Consider the following 18480-nt stretch of genomic DNA (forward strand, 5'->3'; position numbering starts at 1 on the left):
GTGGTGTTTCATTTTAATCATGGAAAAACGCAGATTTTGGTGGTTTTAATCAGCGAATTTGTGGGGTGGGGGGTTTAAAATCAGAGAATTTGCAATTTGTAAACAGAGAAAACAAGGATCCCTGGTTATGGCCTAATTTTGGTGCTGTTACCCTAGAACTCTGAGATATTCGGTGGGACATCAGTAAATATCATGGGTCATCAGTGAATCTTAGATTCTTGCTTTTGTATTTTTAAAGGTTTTTCTATTCTGTTCTTCCAAGCCGTACTCATGGGTCTAGAAGACCTGGACCACTGCAACACTATGCATGATCCATACAAACACAACTTAAACCAGGCATTTAAGGATGAAGACTAGTGGAAGAAAATATAGTATAATAAAATATAGTACATAGTATAACATAGAAAATATAGTAACGAAAGCAAAAACAAAAGTCCACTTCATCATACTACTAGAATGAAAAATTAATGTACTCTCAAAGGATTCTTCCTTTCTGAGACAAGACTAAAACATCTGGCAGCTCTGAAATCATAGCTGCCTTTATTTTCATTAAGATCACCAGTCCATCAACTTTGCTAATTAAGAGCTAGCTTTTAGAAGGAAAATGAATGCTTTGTACTACTTTGCTGATGTACTCATCTGTAATGAGTGCACCCAAAAGAGCATTAAAAAAAATCATGCTCTGCTCATTTTCAGGCTCTGGTGCCTACTCTATTATTGCATGCAGCAAAATGGCATGGAAGCAAAAGAGCAATTGTTCCATAATACAGAAAACCTCAGAAGAGCAGAATCCTCTTAATGCAGTGTTTGGTATTAATGATTGCCAATATAAAGCAGAATAATGTCAAAAATAATACCATTAGCGCACACATTGTCAAAGCCAGTATATATGTTTCCAATAATCTCACAGGCAATTAGATTGCATGTATTTAGTGATGCAGGATACTCCATATCCAAAAAAAAACCATCTGACCAATCCCTTACTGGAAAAAAAGATGGCTGAGCAACACATTATGTCCAAAACAGCAGTCTGTGACAGTGATAGGGCCATTAGTGTATAATGAATACTTGGTCTTTAATCACCTCACCCTTGCTCTGCCCTTGTTATCCAATCCCAACATCCTATTCTGTTATATAAATCAGTGTAGTATAATCAGCTAAAATGTGCAACTTGGCAGGAAGCAGAGACACATCACCCAAATTTGGGGGCCTTAATCTTCCAGATCATAGCCTTCTAAACCAGCTACGAGTCTTTTCAATAAAAAGATATCAAACTCCAGTATTCAGACATATCTTAAAGCACAAATTTAAACATCAGAGCCAAATTCAGTCATGTAAGAAATAAGTTTACTGGACATGCTTTGAAACCTGACAAATGTAACACCCACCCATACACTTAGGCAGTATATTGGGGGGTTTATGTGTATGGTTTTTTTATGTGGGCAAGATGGCAGGTATGTGTTGGCCATGCGCTCAGTACATGGCAAGCTGAGGCCTGTATCTGGGGAAAATATGTAAAACCGTCTGGCCCCATTGGCCAGGGGAAGCAGAGGATTCTTCAGGAGGATTGGTTGCAAGAGGAACTGAAGTGTGGCGCTTCTTGACTGGACAAGGCCAAGGTAAAGTCATGCAAAGGCATACAAGGACAGCTAGGCTGGTTTGGAGACACAGAAGATGCTAGGGGCTGCTGAAGAGTGAAATCTCCTCCAAGGGACAAAGAGTTTGTAGCTAGCAAAAAGGGAAGCTCAGCTAGAGGGGGGAAGAGACAGAATTGTCCCATGTCTGGGAACTCCTCGCTCCTCCTTTTCTTCCCCTTTTGTTCTTTTGAGGTTTAGAGGGATTAATACCAGGGGAAAGAGTATTGGTTCCTTGGGTTTGCTGGCCAGGAGTTAGGCCTGGCAGTTTAAACAGGGTTGAAACCTGGGAGTTTCTAATCCTGCCAGTTTTGGGCTGGGGTTGAGGTTTGCAACTTTCTGCTCCCAGTGGAGCAGTGACCCCAAACTACTGGCAGCCCAAGCTTAGAGGGTAGGCCTGGTCTTTCCCCTTGTTTCTTTTGATGGTCCTTTGTTCTAGCCAAATTGTGTGGTTGGGCTGGTTGTAGATGTTAATCAACCTGGCTCCTTTTGGAGTTTTTCCTGCAGTTTCATTTTAGCAGGCCCTTATAATCCAGCCCAAAAGCTTTGGGATGCATGCATCCTGTCTGGAGCCGCAGTCACTGCCCCCCCAACTCTCTCTCTCTCTCTCTCTCTCTCTCTCTCTGCAAGCAACAGTTGGCATGCTACCATTCTTCAAAGAGCAGTGAGGGACCCCTTGCACCGCAGAAGGACCCATGTTCTCTGGCAGCTTCCCCTGGCGCAACACAACCTACAGACTGTGTCTTGTAATTAGTAGTTTTAAACTGCATTTGTTTTTCTCTGTTTCCTGTAATGAATCTGCTTTTGTGTTTACACTGCTTGCAAGCGGTGGGGGGGGGCGTTGTTTATGTGGGATACCCTAGTCATTCATTTAATGTTTCCCAGGTGGTCTGTGTAGGTGCTTGAGCCAAGGAAAAATATGTTTGGTACTCCAAAATTGAGCCTGGCCCTTGTTGCTGCCAACCGGTGCCTGACAGAAGGGTTACGCAAGAACTGTTCTCCATGTGGACATAGGAAGCAAATCCAAAGTGGAGCTACATGTCAAGTTTGCCATCAGAAAGTTTTCTTTCCTTCAGAGCATGAACATGAGCTGTCAGGAAGTTGGGAAAATTCCTTTGAAAATGACTAATTGAACTGTTTGTAAAGTATCTTTTGCTTATCCCCTCTCTGAACAAGAGGGAGAAGGACATGGTTTTCTTAATCATTTAATAAACTAGACATAGTCTACAATGTAATTTACACACTGAGGGTCATGTATAGTATGTACTTAATATCTAAAATAGTAGTTCACAACCTATTTGCTATAGAGGAACACACTTGCAGCTCTCAATGTGTTATGTGGGCCACACCTAAGCAATTTACTTCCTTTGTATTCATTTAAAAATGTTTTAATAGGATGTCACGTGGGCTTCAGCAGTGTGCTGATTGGGCTGTATGTGGCCCACAGCCTAAGAACAATGGATCTAAGACAAATAAACCACCTCAGTTTGGTGACAACCAGGAGTAGTATCCAACAGCTGCCTGACCCAATCCAGAGTGCAAAATATTTATCAAATTGCAAGACAGACCTACAAAATGGCTAATCATTTATGCAACTCCAAACCTAATAACAGAATTATGTCATTTCATAACTAATATGACTGGGACAGCAGGACAAGCTAAAGCATTTCCTTTATTGGTTGGCAGACATGCTTTATTGAAATGTTCAGTTATTAGTTGCAACACAAGGCTAAACTGCTGTTCAAAGCTCTAATATGCATACAGTTTTGGTAGAGTTTAACAATGTGTCTTCTAGGCTAAGTACAGACAGTCAAAAAGCTTGAGGCTGAATTGATTCAGCCTATGCAGGTTAGTCTAGTGGTTCCCAACCTTTTTTTGCTGCAACCCTAAACTGGCCACCAACAGGACATCCCAACCTGGTGCCACAGGGGCTGCTGGGAGTGCTGTGGCGGTGGCCCAGGGGCAGGGGCAGGGGAGCTGCTATTGCCCCCTCTGTGTGTAGTAGCGACACTGATTTGGGTCATGCCCCAAGGTTGGGAACCAATGGTCTAAGCTACAAATATTGAACCAATAAGCAAACAAACAGATGTTCACTTATGATACAGGTAATGCAGCCACATGCCTGCAATGGCTCAAGCCAGAAGCCAGGGGCCACTAGAACACGGCTCTCTGGCACACAGAAAGCATGGGCTGTGTTTTTGCTTCTTCTTCCTGCTGCCCCTGAGGTCTCTAGGATTTGCCATCCACATTCACAGCAGTAGGACTCTGCCTGGTTGCTCATCATTTCCTCTTCCTGCTTCCAGGTGCCTCTGGGATTTGTGGTCCACAGTTACAGGCAGCAGTAAGTAAGCAGGACGGGGAAGCTCTGTACTTGGCGGAAGGGAAGTTTAACCCTCCCTGGTCCCAGACCCCAGCAGGGATTTGCTTGGGGTGCCAATGAGCCAGCTAGCAAGGCAAGTGAGTGAGCCAGTCATTGCTGCTCCAGCTAGGGAGCAAACAGCACAGCCCTGCCCAGGACTGCAAAATTCAGGGATGCTGGGGGACTCTGATTTAACTTGGACCAGGAAGGGGTCTGGAACAGAAGTTGCATACATTGATTTGACCTAAATCAGTTAAGTCTGATACTACATTCAACCCGGTTTATCTTAAACAAGTTTCAGCCATTTTGAAATGGGTTTATGTGCACCGAACTTCTATTCTGTTACAGGTTTAAACCAGTTTCTGATCACTTAAACTAGTTTATGTATAACTTCTATCCCTAGCCCTAGAGCGATTAGAGGAGTGAATTTAAGGGACTGTTAGAGTGGGGCGAGTCTGAAGAACATCAAGGCTAGAGACAGACATTACACATAAATTGGTTTAAATGATCAGAAACTGGTTTAAATCTATAACAGAACAGATGTTCAATGCATATAAACCAGTTTGAAAATGGCTGAAACTGGTTTGAGATAAACCTGGCTAAATGTAGTTATCAGACTTAACTGATTTGGCTCAAATTGGTTTATGCAATGTCTGTTCCAGACCCCGTGCTGGTTTATGTTAAATTAGAGTCCCCCAGCATCCCAGCATGCTCTCTGGGCTGGATGGGGCTCTCTGCTCCACTGCCTCTCCTCTCTGCTCCCTGGCTAGAGCTTGGCACAGACTTGCAGGCAAAGCAGGATTCGTTGGCTTCCCCATGCACACCTCTACTCTCCCTTTCACCAATTGCTGCTTAAGCAGGGATTCCTTCCTCCTCTCTTCTATAGCAGGGACTATAGCCAGCATGTGGTATGCTAGCTAATGCTGAGAGGTGTCTGCATGAGTGTCTCTCTCCAGTTTCACTGGGATGCAGACAGAACAGTGACCGCTTAGGGCTTTAGGAGCTAATCAACAGGTCATCCAGTAAACTGTTTAAGAAGTTTGAAGTCATGTGGACAGAGACTATTGTTTTGCTAATCAGGTGATAAAGACTTTTATCATCCTCCTCCCCCCCCCCCCGCTTGCGCTCCTGTCAGTTTGCTGCAGACAGTATGATGAAGCAGGGAAGGAGATTGAAAAGCTCCATATCATCAAAAGATGCATGCACTGCACACCCTCTCCCTTGCCTCACAGTGCCAGCCTGGGACTGGGGACTGGCAACACTCCTGCCCTTTGAGCAGGCAGTGGGGAAAAGCCTGTGACTGTGCAGGCAGACCTCCCTAATGAGAGAGTCCTGCCAGGGCCTGGCCACACCCCTTCAGCTCAGCTCCCTGCAGAAGGGAAGAGACAGCTGATCTACCACCCCCTGGCTTCTAGCTTGAGCCATGGCAGGCATGTGCCTAAATTTCCTCAGTCCAAAGAGAATGTCCAGTTTCAAACCAGTTCACCCTAGTCAGGTTAGATTAACATGCAAAGATTGAATAAATTCAGGCTTTTTGAATGTCTGTCCCTAGCCCAAGGGGTATAAATTCTATACATTGGTATGCACATGTTACCCAGGAGGTATTGCATGTGTATATCAAAGGACAGAACTGTCCCAATCCTGCTTTACATATAACTTTCATCCTACCCTATCTCTGTCTAGGTTTTATATAGCTCTTATCACAATGGTATCAGCTTACCTCCCTAAACTGGGAAGTATCCTCATAAAGATGCATTATTTTGTCTTTCTCTTCTGTCTTGCAAAACAGCTGGATGATAAGGTGGTTTTGCAATTGACTCTGATGGCACAGGAAGCCAGGAGTGTGTTTCAGATGTCTGGACAAGTCACTGAGAAAGTTTTGTTCCCTGTATGCAAGAATCTCAGTCCCAAAATTGACAATTTCCATCAATCCAGTGATTGCCAGTAGATACCAAGGGAGGGTATAATCATACAGCAAAAGGCAACTTCTCAAATAACTAACAAATCCCACAGTGGGTCTTCAAGATGAGAACCAAAGTCTTCCATTTGATCCAATGCTTAAATGGGAGCCAGAAAATAAAGCACTGGGTATATAGAGATGGCCTTATGCCCTTTGTTGCTGAGCACACTCTTCCTTGTGTTTTGAACCAGCCGTTTTACATGACGGACATGCAGGAAATCATAACACTTATGTACTAGAAATTACAGTAATAAAAAAATGTATGGATCACTCTGGCTAAAGAACATGGTAAGAGTAGCACACGTTTCTTTGCCAATCACAGATGAAAATGCTGTTTTTAACTACTACAGCGATGAGATTATTGATAAGTAGTGAGGATTCCTGTTCCAGTTAGGATACTCTATAAATACACTTTTGATTGCCAACTTCAAACCTGTGGGAAGCCTCTACTCGGCCCATTATCACTGAGCCCACATAGCCTGGCCAAATCAGGCAGGAGCAGCTTTGAAGCTTCCCCCACACCTGAGACAGTGGGGAAACAGCAGCAGCAGGTGGGGAAGAAGGGGAGGGGATGTGCCTTTGAACAAGGAGGGAAAGGCAAGGGATTCTTATCTGCTTTGAGGTTTTAGAAAGTCCCCAGAGGTTCCTGTGGTGCAGTGTACCAGCACCAGTGGGTGGCAGGAGGAGGAGGCTGTGGCAGGGGATTCAGCTACCCCTGCAGCATGGATGGATGCTCCCACAGGCCCCTTTGCCAAATTGTGGATCTGCCCCTGCCTTCCTGTACCTCAAAGGATGTGAAATATGTAAAGTAAGCCATCAAAGAAACAATCTTTGCTCTTTGAAGAAGAGCTTCTTCCTTGCCCTCCCCCCTTCCCAAATTCATAAACCAGCAACTGAAACACTTGACATTTTACTTAATTTTCATCCTGGCAACATTACGCCAGCTACTGGCTTTGTAAAAGTAAATGGTAGATGTGCTATTTAGTTATTTATATGCTTATGTATTTCTAGCATTAGAAATGGAAATATAGCAGTCTCATAAATACTGATGGAACAAATCGGGAACAAAAGTTAAATATGCATAGAGGATGTGAAACAGAATATTGATCTCTCATAAAAATAATGCCTGCATTATGCTTCATTAGAATATGCAGCGTGACAAGGGAATTGCTACTTAACTTCTAGTCAGCAAACAAATTCTTTACACAAAATGCATTTGCCTGAACATTAGAATAAAGGTAGAATTTGGGGCCAGATACCATTGGTCTCAAAAGATATTTGAGGCAGAAAAATACTTATGATTTGACAATTGCTTCTTGACTTCATGTTTGATTTAAAAACTAAGCACATCTACTTTAAGCTTATTCAGAAAAAAATGTTCTAAGCCCTGAGGAGCTGCTCTTTTGCAGTAACAGGGAATTGTTATATTTATAAGTCTATACGAGTCCAAAAACTTGTCTTGCAGGAGAAATTTCTTATGAGATGGTCTGTTTTCTTGTTTCTAAAAGAAATGAAATAAGATATGAATTTATTTTACATATTGTTAAAATTAAACTCTCTAAAGCTCTGTAGTACTATGCAAGGAATCCTGGTTCAGTACCAGAATCTAGCTGCTTCGGACCTATACAGCCTAGAGACTGAAGGCAGGCATGCTGTGCGCCTGCATAAAAAAGATTGACTCATGTTATTCTACAGTGATTCATCAGCTCCAGGTTTGAAAGTACAGAGAGGGCTTTTATTAAATGGCCCTCAGTTGAGAGGTGGGTGGTGGTGCTGCATAAAACTTAGGGATAATAAATCAGACTCTCCCCTAGAAAAGTCATTTCAAGGTGTTTCTAGGTAGATCACACAAATGACTTTGACACATTGCCTGTCATGGTCAGAACAAGTCTGTTATCCACTGAAAGAACACTGCCCCAAGACTTCCATGAATCACTGTTTTCCAGAATGTAGTTGCTCCACTCACTCTAGTACCTATTCCCTGGATTGAACTGGGACCTTAATGAATCCGCATCAATTATCCCCACAGATCATCTGATATAAGGGTCATCCTGCTTGGTTTACTGACAGGATTTTTACTAACCTTAAAAAATTTTAATATCTGCTAGGATGAGACACAGAAGCTACAACAGAAATTATGGAAGAGGTACCATATGAACTCTGGACTACTGAAGTATGTTTGTATCCAAGAACAGATTCCAATAAGAGCCTATACATACACAATAGGCTCCAATAAGAACTGAACATTTGCTTCAGTGACAAAGCATGTGTTCTTTTCTGAGCATCTTCCCCTTACATTCAAATTCTTCTGAGATAAGACCAACATCTTCTTCCCAGGCCTATGGTTGATCCTTCTGGCACCATAGGTTTATGTTCATTATGACCTCAAGATAATTGAGGAACTCTAGGATTCTGCAAGTTTCATCTCCCCTCCTTTATACACAGGCTGGGTCAGAAGAGAAATATGAATTTTCTTCTTCCTTAAACAAATACTGACAATATCCTGGAAGATATTAGCCATTGCTTTTGAAAGCACATGGAAGTACTTAGGGGATCAGAATTTTTTTGGAATGGAGAGGAAGGAGGATCGCTGAATCTCTGACCACTGGGAAAGAGAGCCAGATTGACCTCTGTATTGACATTAGTTTGAATTTGAATGAATGTACACTTCTAGCCTTAAATGGAGACTAGATTATTTTCCCGTTTGTCACTCCATGGCCAAATGGGGGGAGGAGGTGGAAATGGCAAGCCACAACAGTAACTGGGAAACATAACCTGGATGTTATGATGACCTATACTGGCAGCTGACAACAGCCTGACAGTATCCAAAACTTTTAGGTGGACCTGAAATCCCTGTCCTTAAATTACACCAGGGGGGTCCATCCCAGCTTTGTAGCCTGTGAGCTCCCATCTGGTCACTACTCCTTCCACCATATTTTCTGCTGCTTCCAGGATCTCTGGATTCCCACTCTGTCCAGCTTTGACCTCCTCCCCTGCCTGTGGGGGTAAGCCAGCCTGCAAGGGCACTTGGGGAATTTTTGCAGCCCAGGCAGCATGAGGCCATGCAGCCCCCAGACATTCAGAAGTCAGACAGCCCTGAATGACATGTTCCTGAGGTTGGACATAAGGAAAATCCTTCTCAGTATGATGGTGTTTACATATTGAAACAGGCTACTCAGAGATGTGGTGGAATTGCCATCTTAGGACACAGGTGCTGGCTTTTATTTTTGCCAGGGTGGGCCTAAGATGATGGACATATGGAAAGTTTTATGTATTTCAGGTAACACACCTCTTCCCGAGGTGGGGCAGGGCTCTCAGGGCCCCCATGTACTTGGCATCTCCGTCTTTGGATATTTTTCAGAGCAAGTTATTGACCAAGATGTTTTAGTTAGGAGCAATCCTGCCTTAAGTGGACTAGAGGGCTTCCCGAGGTCCCTTCCAAATCCACTATTTTATGAATCTATGAGGAAAAATATATTACTGTGACATTTTTAGGGAGATACCAAAGTCCTAAGCATAATTTCACTGTTTTTAGTACACTTTGGAAGAGAACATCTTCTCTCTTTGCTGTGTTTTATATACAAATGCACACTTTCGTGCCCTATTTCTGATTTGAACTAGAAGCTTGTGCTATTCCTACCATGGTCTGTAGCCAGGGTGATCTATACATTTTTTTCTTATTGTCATTTCCAGTACATACGTATTACAATTTCCAGCACAAACCTCATGTAAAAATTATATTGCTGGTTCAGAACACAAGGAGGTGTGTGCTCAGCAACAAAGGGCATATGATTATCTCTCTATATACAAAGTTTTATTTTCCAGCTCCAGTTTGAGCATTGAATCAAATGGAAGACTTTGGTTCTCATCTTCAAGGCCCACTGAGGGATTTGTTAGTTATCTGAGAAATTGTCTTTTGCTGTATGATTATACCACCCCTAGTATCTACTGGTTTTCACTGGATTGATGGAAATTGTCGATTTTGGGACTAAGATTCTTGCTTACAGGAAACAGAACTTCCTCAGCGACTAGCCTGGGAGGCCATAGTTTCAGATGGAAAGATAAAGGTTTTTTAAAAGTAGAAGAAGAGGAAAGGAGATGTTCCACAGAGTCCTCTTCTACATACTTGGATTCTGGCGGTGTCCACAGTATGGCCAGTGCTTCTATTCATGACGCACAGAAGAACAGAGGGAGCAGGGAGTTCTGCAGTCAGGAATGTGGCTCCTGGGGCAGGTACTGGAATTGAGGTGCAATGAGTGCATGTCTGACAGATGTGAGGGCTGCTTAACCTGGAACCAAATTTCCTAATTCTAGTTGGCTTATTTCTTGCCAGAAAAAAGTGAGGCAGCACTGCCAAAGCTGTTATTGAGGAATGTGGGAACTGCTTCTGCCCAGAGAGCCAGCTAGACTCCCCGAGGTGCCCCAGCAGGACCATCGATAGCGAGGACCAGCAGGAAACACAGACCCATTCTTTTTCCAGGCTACAATCTCTCCCCAAATCAAATGCAGCCCAGGGAAACGGTTGGATGCAAGACAGACTCATAAGATAAGTGAGCATAGGCGACTGGTAGGGGGTGCACAGGGGTGCACATGCCCCCTCTGATGGGGCTGGTACCTCCCCTGACAGCTGACACTGATACTAGTGCCCCCCTGACAGGGTCTGCAGCTTCTGCAGGTGCCCCCCCAGATTCAGGAGGCACCAGTCACTCATGCAAGTCAGACACTGGAAATAAAAGTGTGTAGTTTTCCTCATTGGAGGGAGGTCTGGCTGAGCCATCTGCCACGGTAAAGTATTCCCTGCTAGTAACAAACTGGCGTTGTTCTACTGCCAAACGGCAGTGCCCACTCGAAGCACTCTCTGTGCCATAGCGCAATGAAGAATTGCCCAGTAATGCAGCAATAGAAAACATCAGCATCTCCCCCAAGCTATACGTTAACTCTCCAGTCTCAGCTTTAATTTTTATTTTTAAAAATCCTCTTCAGTTGCAGAGGTAACCTTGCAAAGGTGAACCAAGTATAAACTGATGCGGTGATGTCTGTGTGAATCTGCAGAGAACAACAGCTCTGAAAGGTGTTAATCAATCGGAATTTTAATTTAGACCCATAACGGCACTATTTAAATCTCAACATCATTAACTATTTCACTGCTGATCAAAGCAAGGACAAAACAAGAGGAAAGACATTCTGAAAGTATATGCAAACTACGAAGCAATGCCTCTTTTTGGTGCAAAAGGAAAGGGTTTGAACTTGCCATCGATTTTCTTTTCCCATAAAAAGGGTTCAAGTCTAGCAGAGCTCATGGGTATCTCTGAATCTTACTAAGGGACAGTGGGACCCAGCAGAATCCAGAGAGCACACATGATTGTATCTTAAACATTGGTGCTATCTTGTGGAAATGGCCTCTCATTTTAGGCACCTCCAGATTACACAACATATTTCATATATGCAACTAAGAGAAGTTCTGCAGAGGTCATGGCTGTTCATTACTGCCAGTCTATCTATCAAAGACAGACAAAAAACAACATGAATAGGAAGATCAATTTCATCTTTAGACCTTAAGCAAGACATCCAAATGAAAGACGCCATTACAGATAATTCTTTAAAAAATTCTTGAGAGATAATTTTGCAAAAATGGGAGGTTCTCTCTCTTCATCTCACTCTCTTCCTAGGGACACCTGGCTAAAAATAACATAAACAACCCAGTGTCAAGTAAACATACCCCTTAAAACTGTGGAAAAAAGGAAAGGAAAGAGAGGAAAAAAAGAGATTTCTGCATGTCTGAATGTTTCAACTTCTTTCTTGGCCTCAGTGGTTTAAGATATCGCTATCTCCCTCTAGGATTCAGGAAGGCAAGGGAGACCCAGCTCTAGTACTCCCCACCTCTATAGTTCACTTTTCTGAGTGATGAGAGAGAGAATGCAAACAGACATAGAAAGTAGCCTTAGATGTGTCTTAGGATCATAGGAAAGTAGGGCTGGAAGGGACGTTGTTACAAGGTCATCTATTCCAGCCCCCTGTTCAAGGCAGTATAAATCCTGACTGAACCATCCCAGCCAAGTATCTGTCCAACCTGCTCCTGAAAACTTCCAAGGATGGAGATCCTACAGTTTCTCTACGTAGCCTGGTCCAGAGCTTAACTACCATCATAGTCAGAAAGTTACTCCTAATCTCCAACCTATATTTCCCCTGCTGATGTGACCAGTTCAGGGGGTTAATTAAACAATAAGTTTTTTTCTTTCATTCATTTTCATTTATATGTAAAACACAATGGATAAATAAGATAGATATTTTGTATCCAGAGTTCATTCAGGAAGAGATTCAAGAAAGGAAATAAGGTCCTGGGCCTGCATTATTTAAATACAAATTAAAAATAAAAATAACCATATGCATAGGCAAGAACAGATAGGTTCTGACTAAAAAAAGGGAGACCTCAATTCATGTTTGTACTACAAATGACAAAGTCGTGCTAGCATTAATCTACTGTATTTCTTCAAATACATGATGACATTTTTTTCCTCCAATAAGCATGAGGAAAAAAAGCCTCTCATCTTACATTTGCATACAAGGAAACCTCATTAAATACACTGTCTATCATTAAACTGCTGCCAAAAGCAACATGTGCTCAGTAATAGAAATGAGCTATGAAGTTAATTAAACACAGCCAAAATTTAGCATGACTATAAAAGCTTGTCACATATTGGGCAAATGTGGAACTTTTTTTTTTTTTTCTGTTTTTTTGCACCGGTCCTGGAAGCACTGCAATACCAGGTCAATGCATGGAGTGGATGGAGCACACTCCAGTTCCACCACTCACAAGGATAATGTAGTGTATCCCATTTGAATAAGGGATGGTAGTGCCCACTGCCTATAGTCCGTCTCAGTGCTGACTCTTTTTCAAGTCACAGTGAGCCAATACACTGCATACATTTTGACCTCTTCTTCACTCCCACAGCTGAGCTGCGCCTTTCTTTCTCGTTTCCAATTATTCCTGTTTCTTCACCAGCCTTAAATATCTGGCAAACTTAATCAAACAGGGCCCCAAACAGCCTGTCACATATGATTAGTGTGGCCCAGCCCACCATAAACATTTTTAGGACGGCAAGCATTGTGAGCAAACAGACAGCCTAGCCCCTTGTAGTAAAAAAAAGTGCTATGACCAAAGGTAATCACAGTTAATACCACCTTAAAATGGGAGAACATCTGTTACTTATTGCGTGCCATGGGAAACCCTCTTCAGGGGATTCCCACAGTGGCATATCCGGCTTCTGCACCCCAACTCAGGTTATGCACCTGCAAGTAGAGGAACCTGCTTACAAACACATGCTGCAAATCAGGGCCATTGTCCTCCAAGATCAGGCCTCTGAAGCCCCAGCAGTGGCAGGTGCCTGATCTTGCAGGACAACAGCAACAACAGCTATGGCAACATTCATAGATGCTAATGACGCGGATCAAGATGTACTGGAATATACCCCTGCACGGCTGATTCCGCTCCAAAGAAAACATTTATTGATAGCCTTTGTTTGACCCGCTACCTTACATTTTCTTCACACTGATTTCAACTACACCTGATTTTGTTGGAGGTACAATTAGACAAATCAAAAAAGAAACCAACCTCTTGCCGTTTGAAGTTTTGAACATATTCCTCAAACTGTTCATCTTTTGTTTCATCTGCTTTCCCTAGCTTTTGTAGCACCTAAATTGGAAAAAAAGAAGAAAAAAAGGAATAATTGCACCAAGTCTTGTGAGAAGAATATTTAGTCACAAGAGAACAATATCATCCCTTTAACTGCCTCTTCTCTTAACAGAGCAGCTGTTACACTTTAATGGCATTTTACTTTTTAGATATGGTATTCATTACAATATGTAATTTGTCTTCAAAATACATACATGATGCTACTTTGGCAAAATAATAAAGGAAGATTACACACACAAAAGGCAACATTTTATGTGCGTAGGTGGGAGCGTATGTGCATACATAGAATGTGTAGTGTTTCTGCTCCTTTCTTACTGAATGAAGTCTTCCTTCCTTTCTGACAATGAAACATCCCAAAGTCTCAATTCAAGAAAAGCTTCTGCCATACTAGTAATCTACCATATGTAAACATTATCCTAATGTTGCTTGTATGGCTCTGAGCATAAAGTAGTACAATGTGAGTGAAGATACCTAATCTGAATAAAAAATTATGGTTTATATAATAATTATTTAAAACTTATATTAGAATTAGTATTAATTTTCATATACATTCAGAATCCTTTACCTTGGATGGTAAATGTAGTATGATATATTTGCAGCAGGGCTCTCTGGTAATACTGGAAAAACATGATTCTGATACACTCTTCAGCTAGAATAGCTTACATATTCTCTACCACTAAATCACTTTCAGTAGCATGGAGTTTAACATTCCAAACTTTTGAGAACCTGCAAGTCACCACCAACTTAATTTTCAACTCAGCCCCACACAACAACTCAACAACACCATTTTTCCTTTCCCCAGAATTTCTATTACTTGTATGAGGGCTGAAATCCTGCCTCTGCTGAAGCCAAAACTCCAGCTGACTTCATTAGAGCTCATATCTTTCTAAGCTACATCATTGTTGGCTCTAGATCTTCCCAAGTTTCCCACATCAGAGGAGAAGAACAAAAGGCAGAGATTAGGCAAAAATTAAAAAACAGCAGTTAATTAATACCCTGCAATAACATGTTCTCTACTCTGCTCAGAATAAATACTGTACATGCCTAATCCAATTTGAGAATGCCTAATCTCTCTCACCTCCAGTAATCAGGCGGTGGACTGAGTGAGAGCTACAAAAGGTAGACAAGCAAAGGATAACAGTTGTGCTAGTGATGTTAGAGATGACTGCAACAGGACACGGATATTATTCATGTGCTTACCAGGGGAGACTTTAAAGTGTTTTTCATATATCCATTAGAGGCAGATGCTTAAAAGAGTTCCCTTTGGTATGTTTTAGATTTCTTAAGTTTCTTAAGTTCTTCCTTAGTTTATTTCAATATTTTCTTTTTAAAAAGGTGTTGTGACTGATTTAAATCTCCTTACCTACTTTTCTGTGGGTACCAACTTTATACTATTTATCAAAAGAAAATAGTGAGGTAAAAACTACTATTGTCCCCATTTTACTGATGGGTAAACAGAGAGAGACAGTGAGCAAGAGAGAGAAAAATGTATTGACTTCCCTTAAATCACACAGGAAATATTATGCACAACAGAAAACTGAATCTGAGTTTCCCAAGTCACAGTTTTAACCAGTGAGCCAGGCATCCTCTCAACTCTACTACTTCCAAGATTTCATGAAAACAAGTGATATTTCAGACAAACTACACAGCATGAATGACTGCCCCTGTACAAGCATATTGGGAAACTTATGGGAAAAAAATCATTCAATGTGTTCAAAAATTCTTTCACAAGGTTTAAGATCTTCAAGGGTCATTACCCCATCTAGGGTGACCCTATACATTAATACAGGCCTTGAGATATTATTTAGTTAGCCCTATACTGAGAACCAATCATTTGTGGGCAACTGAAGCGTAACTGGGGATCCATGAAAGAACATCATTTAGGAACGGTACATTTCCTTAAACAGTAGTAACCAAATAGGACTACAAACCAGAGCAATAAATCTAAGTCATGTGAATACGAATAGTTAGCAGGCAAGTTAGAGACAAAGTTACTTGCAATAAAAGTAATAATCAAGATAAGCAATGTTATGATTATAAATGGACTTGCCTTTGTCAGGAACAATGAATATTTAAATTAGATTGTTCCTCCCAAAAGGAAAGTGTTATAAACGATAGAAAAACGGAAGTACATCCAAATAAAATGCAATGGTAATAAGAAGGGAGGTGCCAGGTTTATTGTCAATCCATGCAAGTGTAATCATAATACAATGTAAAAATGCCTAGAGTACTTTCGGGCCATTCAAACCATAAATGCAACCGCTGTACAAGTATATTGGTTAGCTCCTAGCACCAGTTTGAAATAAATCCCAACAGCAATATAGAGAGCTTTTAATATGGGTCTCTTTGTAAACTGAAAAGACAAGATTGCTGTATGACACTTGAAATAAACAAACAATAAGAACAACTCAAAATAGACTGTGGATCTTAATGCAATATCATCTTGAGAAAAACATACAAAATGATTAGTGATTGCCCTCATTCAAAAAACTAAGCTCGCCTCTTATAATTAGGACAAAATGAGCCAGTGACAAAGTTACCTTTGCATGTTATTTAGGACAGATGCTATTCAATAGTGTATGAAACTGTAGGGAAAATCCTACTTGTGCTTGGGTTAAACAGTAGTCTGCGAATTAGGGCTTTCAAATGATTAAAAAAAGTGATTGCAATTAGTTGTGCAATTAAAAAAATAGTCACAATTAATCGTGATTTTAATCTCTCAGCTAAAAACTCAAAATAATGCACAGAAAAATTCAAAATTATACACAATTATGCAGGTACTTGGTATGGTTGGGAGCGGGTTTTGGGGGGGGTGAGGGCAGAAGTTGTGAAGGTACTGGTGGTTGTGGGTGCATGGGTGGGGTTTGGATCCTGGGGAGCAAGGGTCCCTATATGCCCTGGCAGGATGCATGGTACTGTGGGTCAGGAGTGAGTGGCGGCAGCAGGGCTGGGGGGGCTGTGGCTTGGGACTCAGGGGCAGGAGGAGGGCACAGGCATAACACTATCCCCCCCACAATCATATTACTCCCCCCCTCCACACGTCTGGACAAGCCTCCTGTGGCTCAGTCTCATGACCCACCTTGGCCCTGGGGCCCCATTCACCCCTGCCCCTGCCAAGTTGCATTCCTGACAACGTGCATGCTGTGGATGCTCGTGTGTGTCTGTGTGTGTGCCTTGCCTGTGCACACCACCCACCCTCCCTCGCTTCCTGCTGCAGCAATCCAAAGCCCACACCCGGGCTGCCCTATGGTCCTCTGCACTGCCCCACAGGGCAGCTGGAGGTGGCAGTGAAGGTGATGGAGCAGAGTCCAGGCACAGGCTCCAAAACCACGTACGTGATTGACACATGAAAAAATTAATGCAAGAACCAATTAATGCACTAATTGTGCATGCTAATGATGATTAATTGACAGCCCTACTGCAAATACAAATGACGAACTGGATATTTAACTTATAAGACCTGAGATGCAGAAGAAATTCCTAAAACATTCAGTTAGATCTGTTTCAAATGGGTTTTATTAAGGATATGCCATACAACTTGAAATGGATCCCAGAGTGCTGCTAAATGTACCAGTACCACATAAAGTTCAATTAGGGCTAAAGAATAAGAATAGTAAAATAAATTGCATCTGACCAGATGCTGGGTAGATCTAGCAGTTTTTAATGAGGTCATCACACGTTAATGCAATCACTTATCAATGCTGTAAATAGCGCATGTCTGGCATGCAAAATGCAAAATTATTTTAATTTGGATGTGAGCCAATGGTTTTGTCCAATGCAATACAGAAAGGGTAAAACTTTATATCTTCAGCTTTTTAGTTAGGGAGATGTTCTTCTAGTTTGTCTTCACATCAAGCCCACATGGCTCCAAATCTGTAAAGATCTGAATTAGATAAAATTAACCATCTATGACTTGCTGGTTCAGAACAAAACAACACAATGACAGCCTGCAATGTGCCAAAAAAACCCCAAACTAATATGAGCAAGAAAAAATGCTACACCAGACTGAATGAGATTAGTTATGTAAAACTCTTCAACAAAAAAAGTTCAATGTTACTCCATGCTAATGGAGACTTTTTTTTTCCAATAGAGAGACCCCAGAAAAGGAATCTATTCCAATTTGTAAAAAAGAATGTTGCTTAAGGACCATGCAGAAAATGACACTGGCATGAATAGGAAGATACACACTTTTGAGAACCAAAGAACGTTATCATGGAACCACTGTTATTGAAATATTTTGACCGTAACTAAGAAAATAGCGTCATAAAGCCACAAAAAATAGATTAGAAAAATTAAGCATAATCCACAATGTCCACATAGTATTAAGATGTGTAAGAACAAAGTCTAACTCCAGCTAAGGCAGCCTGTTCTGGCTAGGCATGAACTTTTAAAACATGTCCTACAGTGAAATCCAAGCAGATTAGGATCAGGCCCTAAATACAGAAAACAGAATGCAAATAAACCAATTAAATCACACTAGATTCCTGACAGCTTACATAGGGAGAGTTACAAGAGAAGTACTCCAAAAACATCAAGTAGTTGCCTCCTCACTACAAAGGACGGCAGAAGAAAAGAAATCTGTGTAGCACTTTGGTAAACTATACTGCAATGTCTAAAAATAAGATATCAATATTTTGGGTCTAATGCACTAAGCATTGCAGCTGTGCGAAGTTAATAGTACAAAACATTTAACATTCACATGTGAGCACCAAGATTTTTCTGTTTGACAAAGTCCAGCAAAACATCACATTTAGCTTTGGTGGTTCAGAGAATGTGGTGATTTTATCAAGGCCTGATATCTCCCCTTGCCTCAAATCCTTTCCAATAATAGTGC

General features: G+C 41.6%; 1 protein-coding gene across 1 annotated transcript in view; it reads right to left on the bottom strand.

Annotated features, from left to right (window-relative positions):
• AMPH (amphiphysin) overlaps nucleotides 1-18480 on the bottom strand; it is a 198525-nt gene that overhangs the window by 99009 nt on the left and 81036 nt on the right. Inside the window, exon 2 of the mRNA XM_019538946.1 lies at nucleotides 13566-13646. Within this exon, the coding sequence (XP_019394491.1) occupies nucleotides 13566-13646 (81 nt within the window). The remainder of the gene's footprint in view (nucleotides 1-13565; nucleotides 13647-18480) is intronic.

This window comes from Crocodylus porosus, unplaced genomic scaffold (genome assembly GCF_001723895.1).
Source record: "Crocodylus porosus isolate Cpor-Errol unplaced genomic scaffold, CroPor_comp1, whole genome shotgun sequence".
NCBI classification, from domain to species: domain Eukaryota; kingdom Metazoa; phylum Chordata; order Crocodylia; family Crocodylidae; genus Crocodylus; species Crocodylus porosus.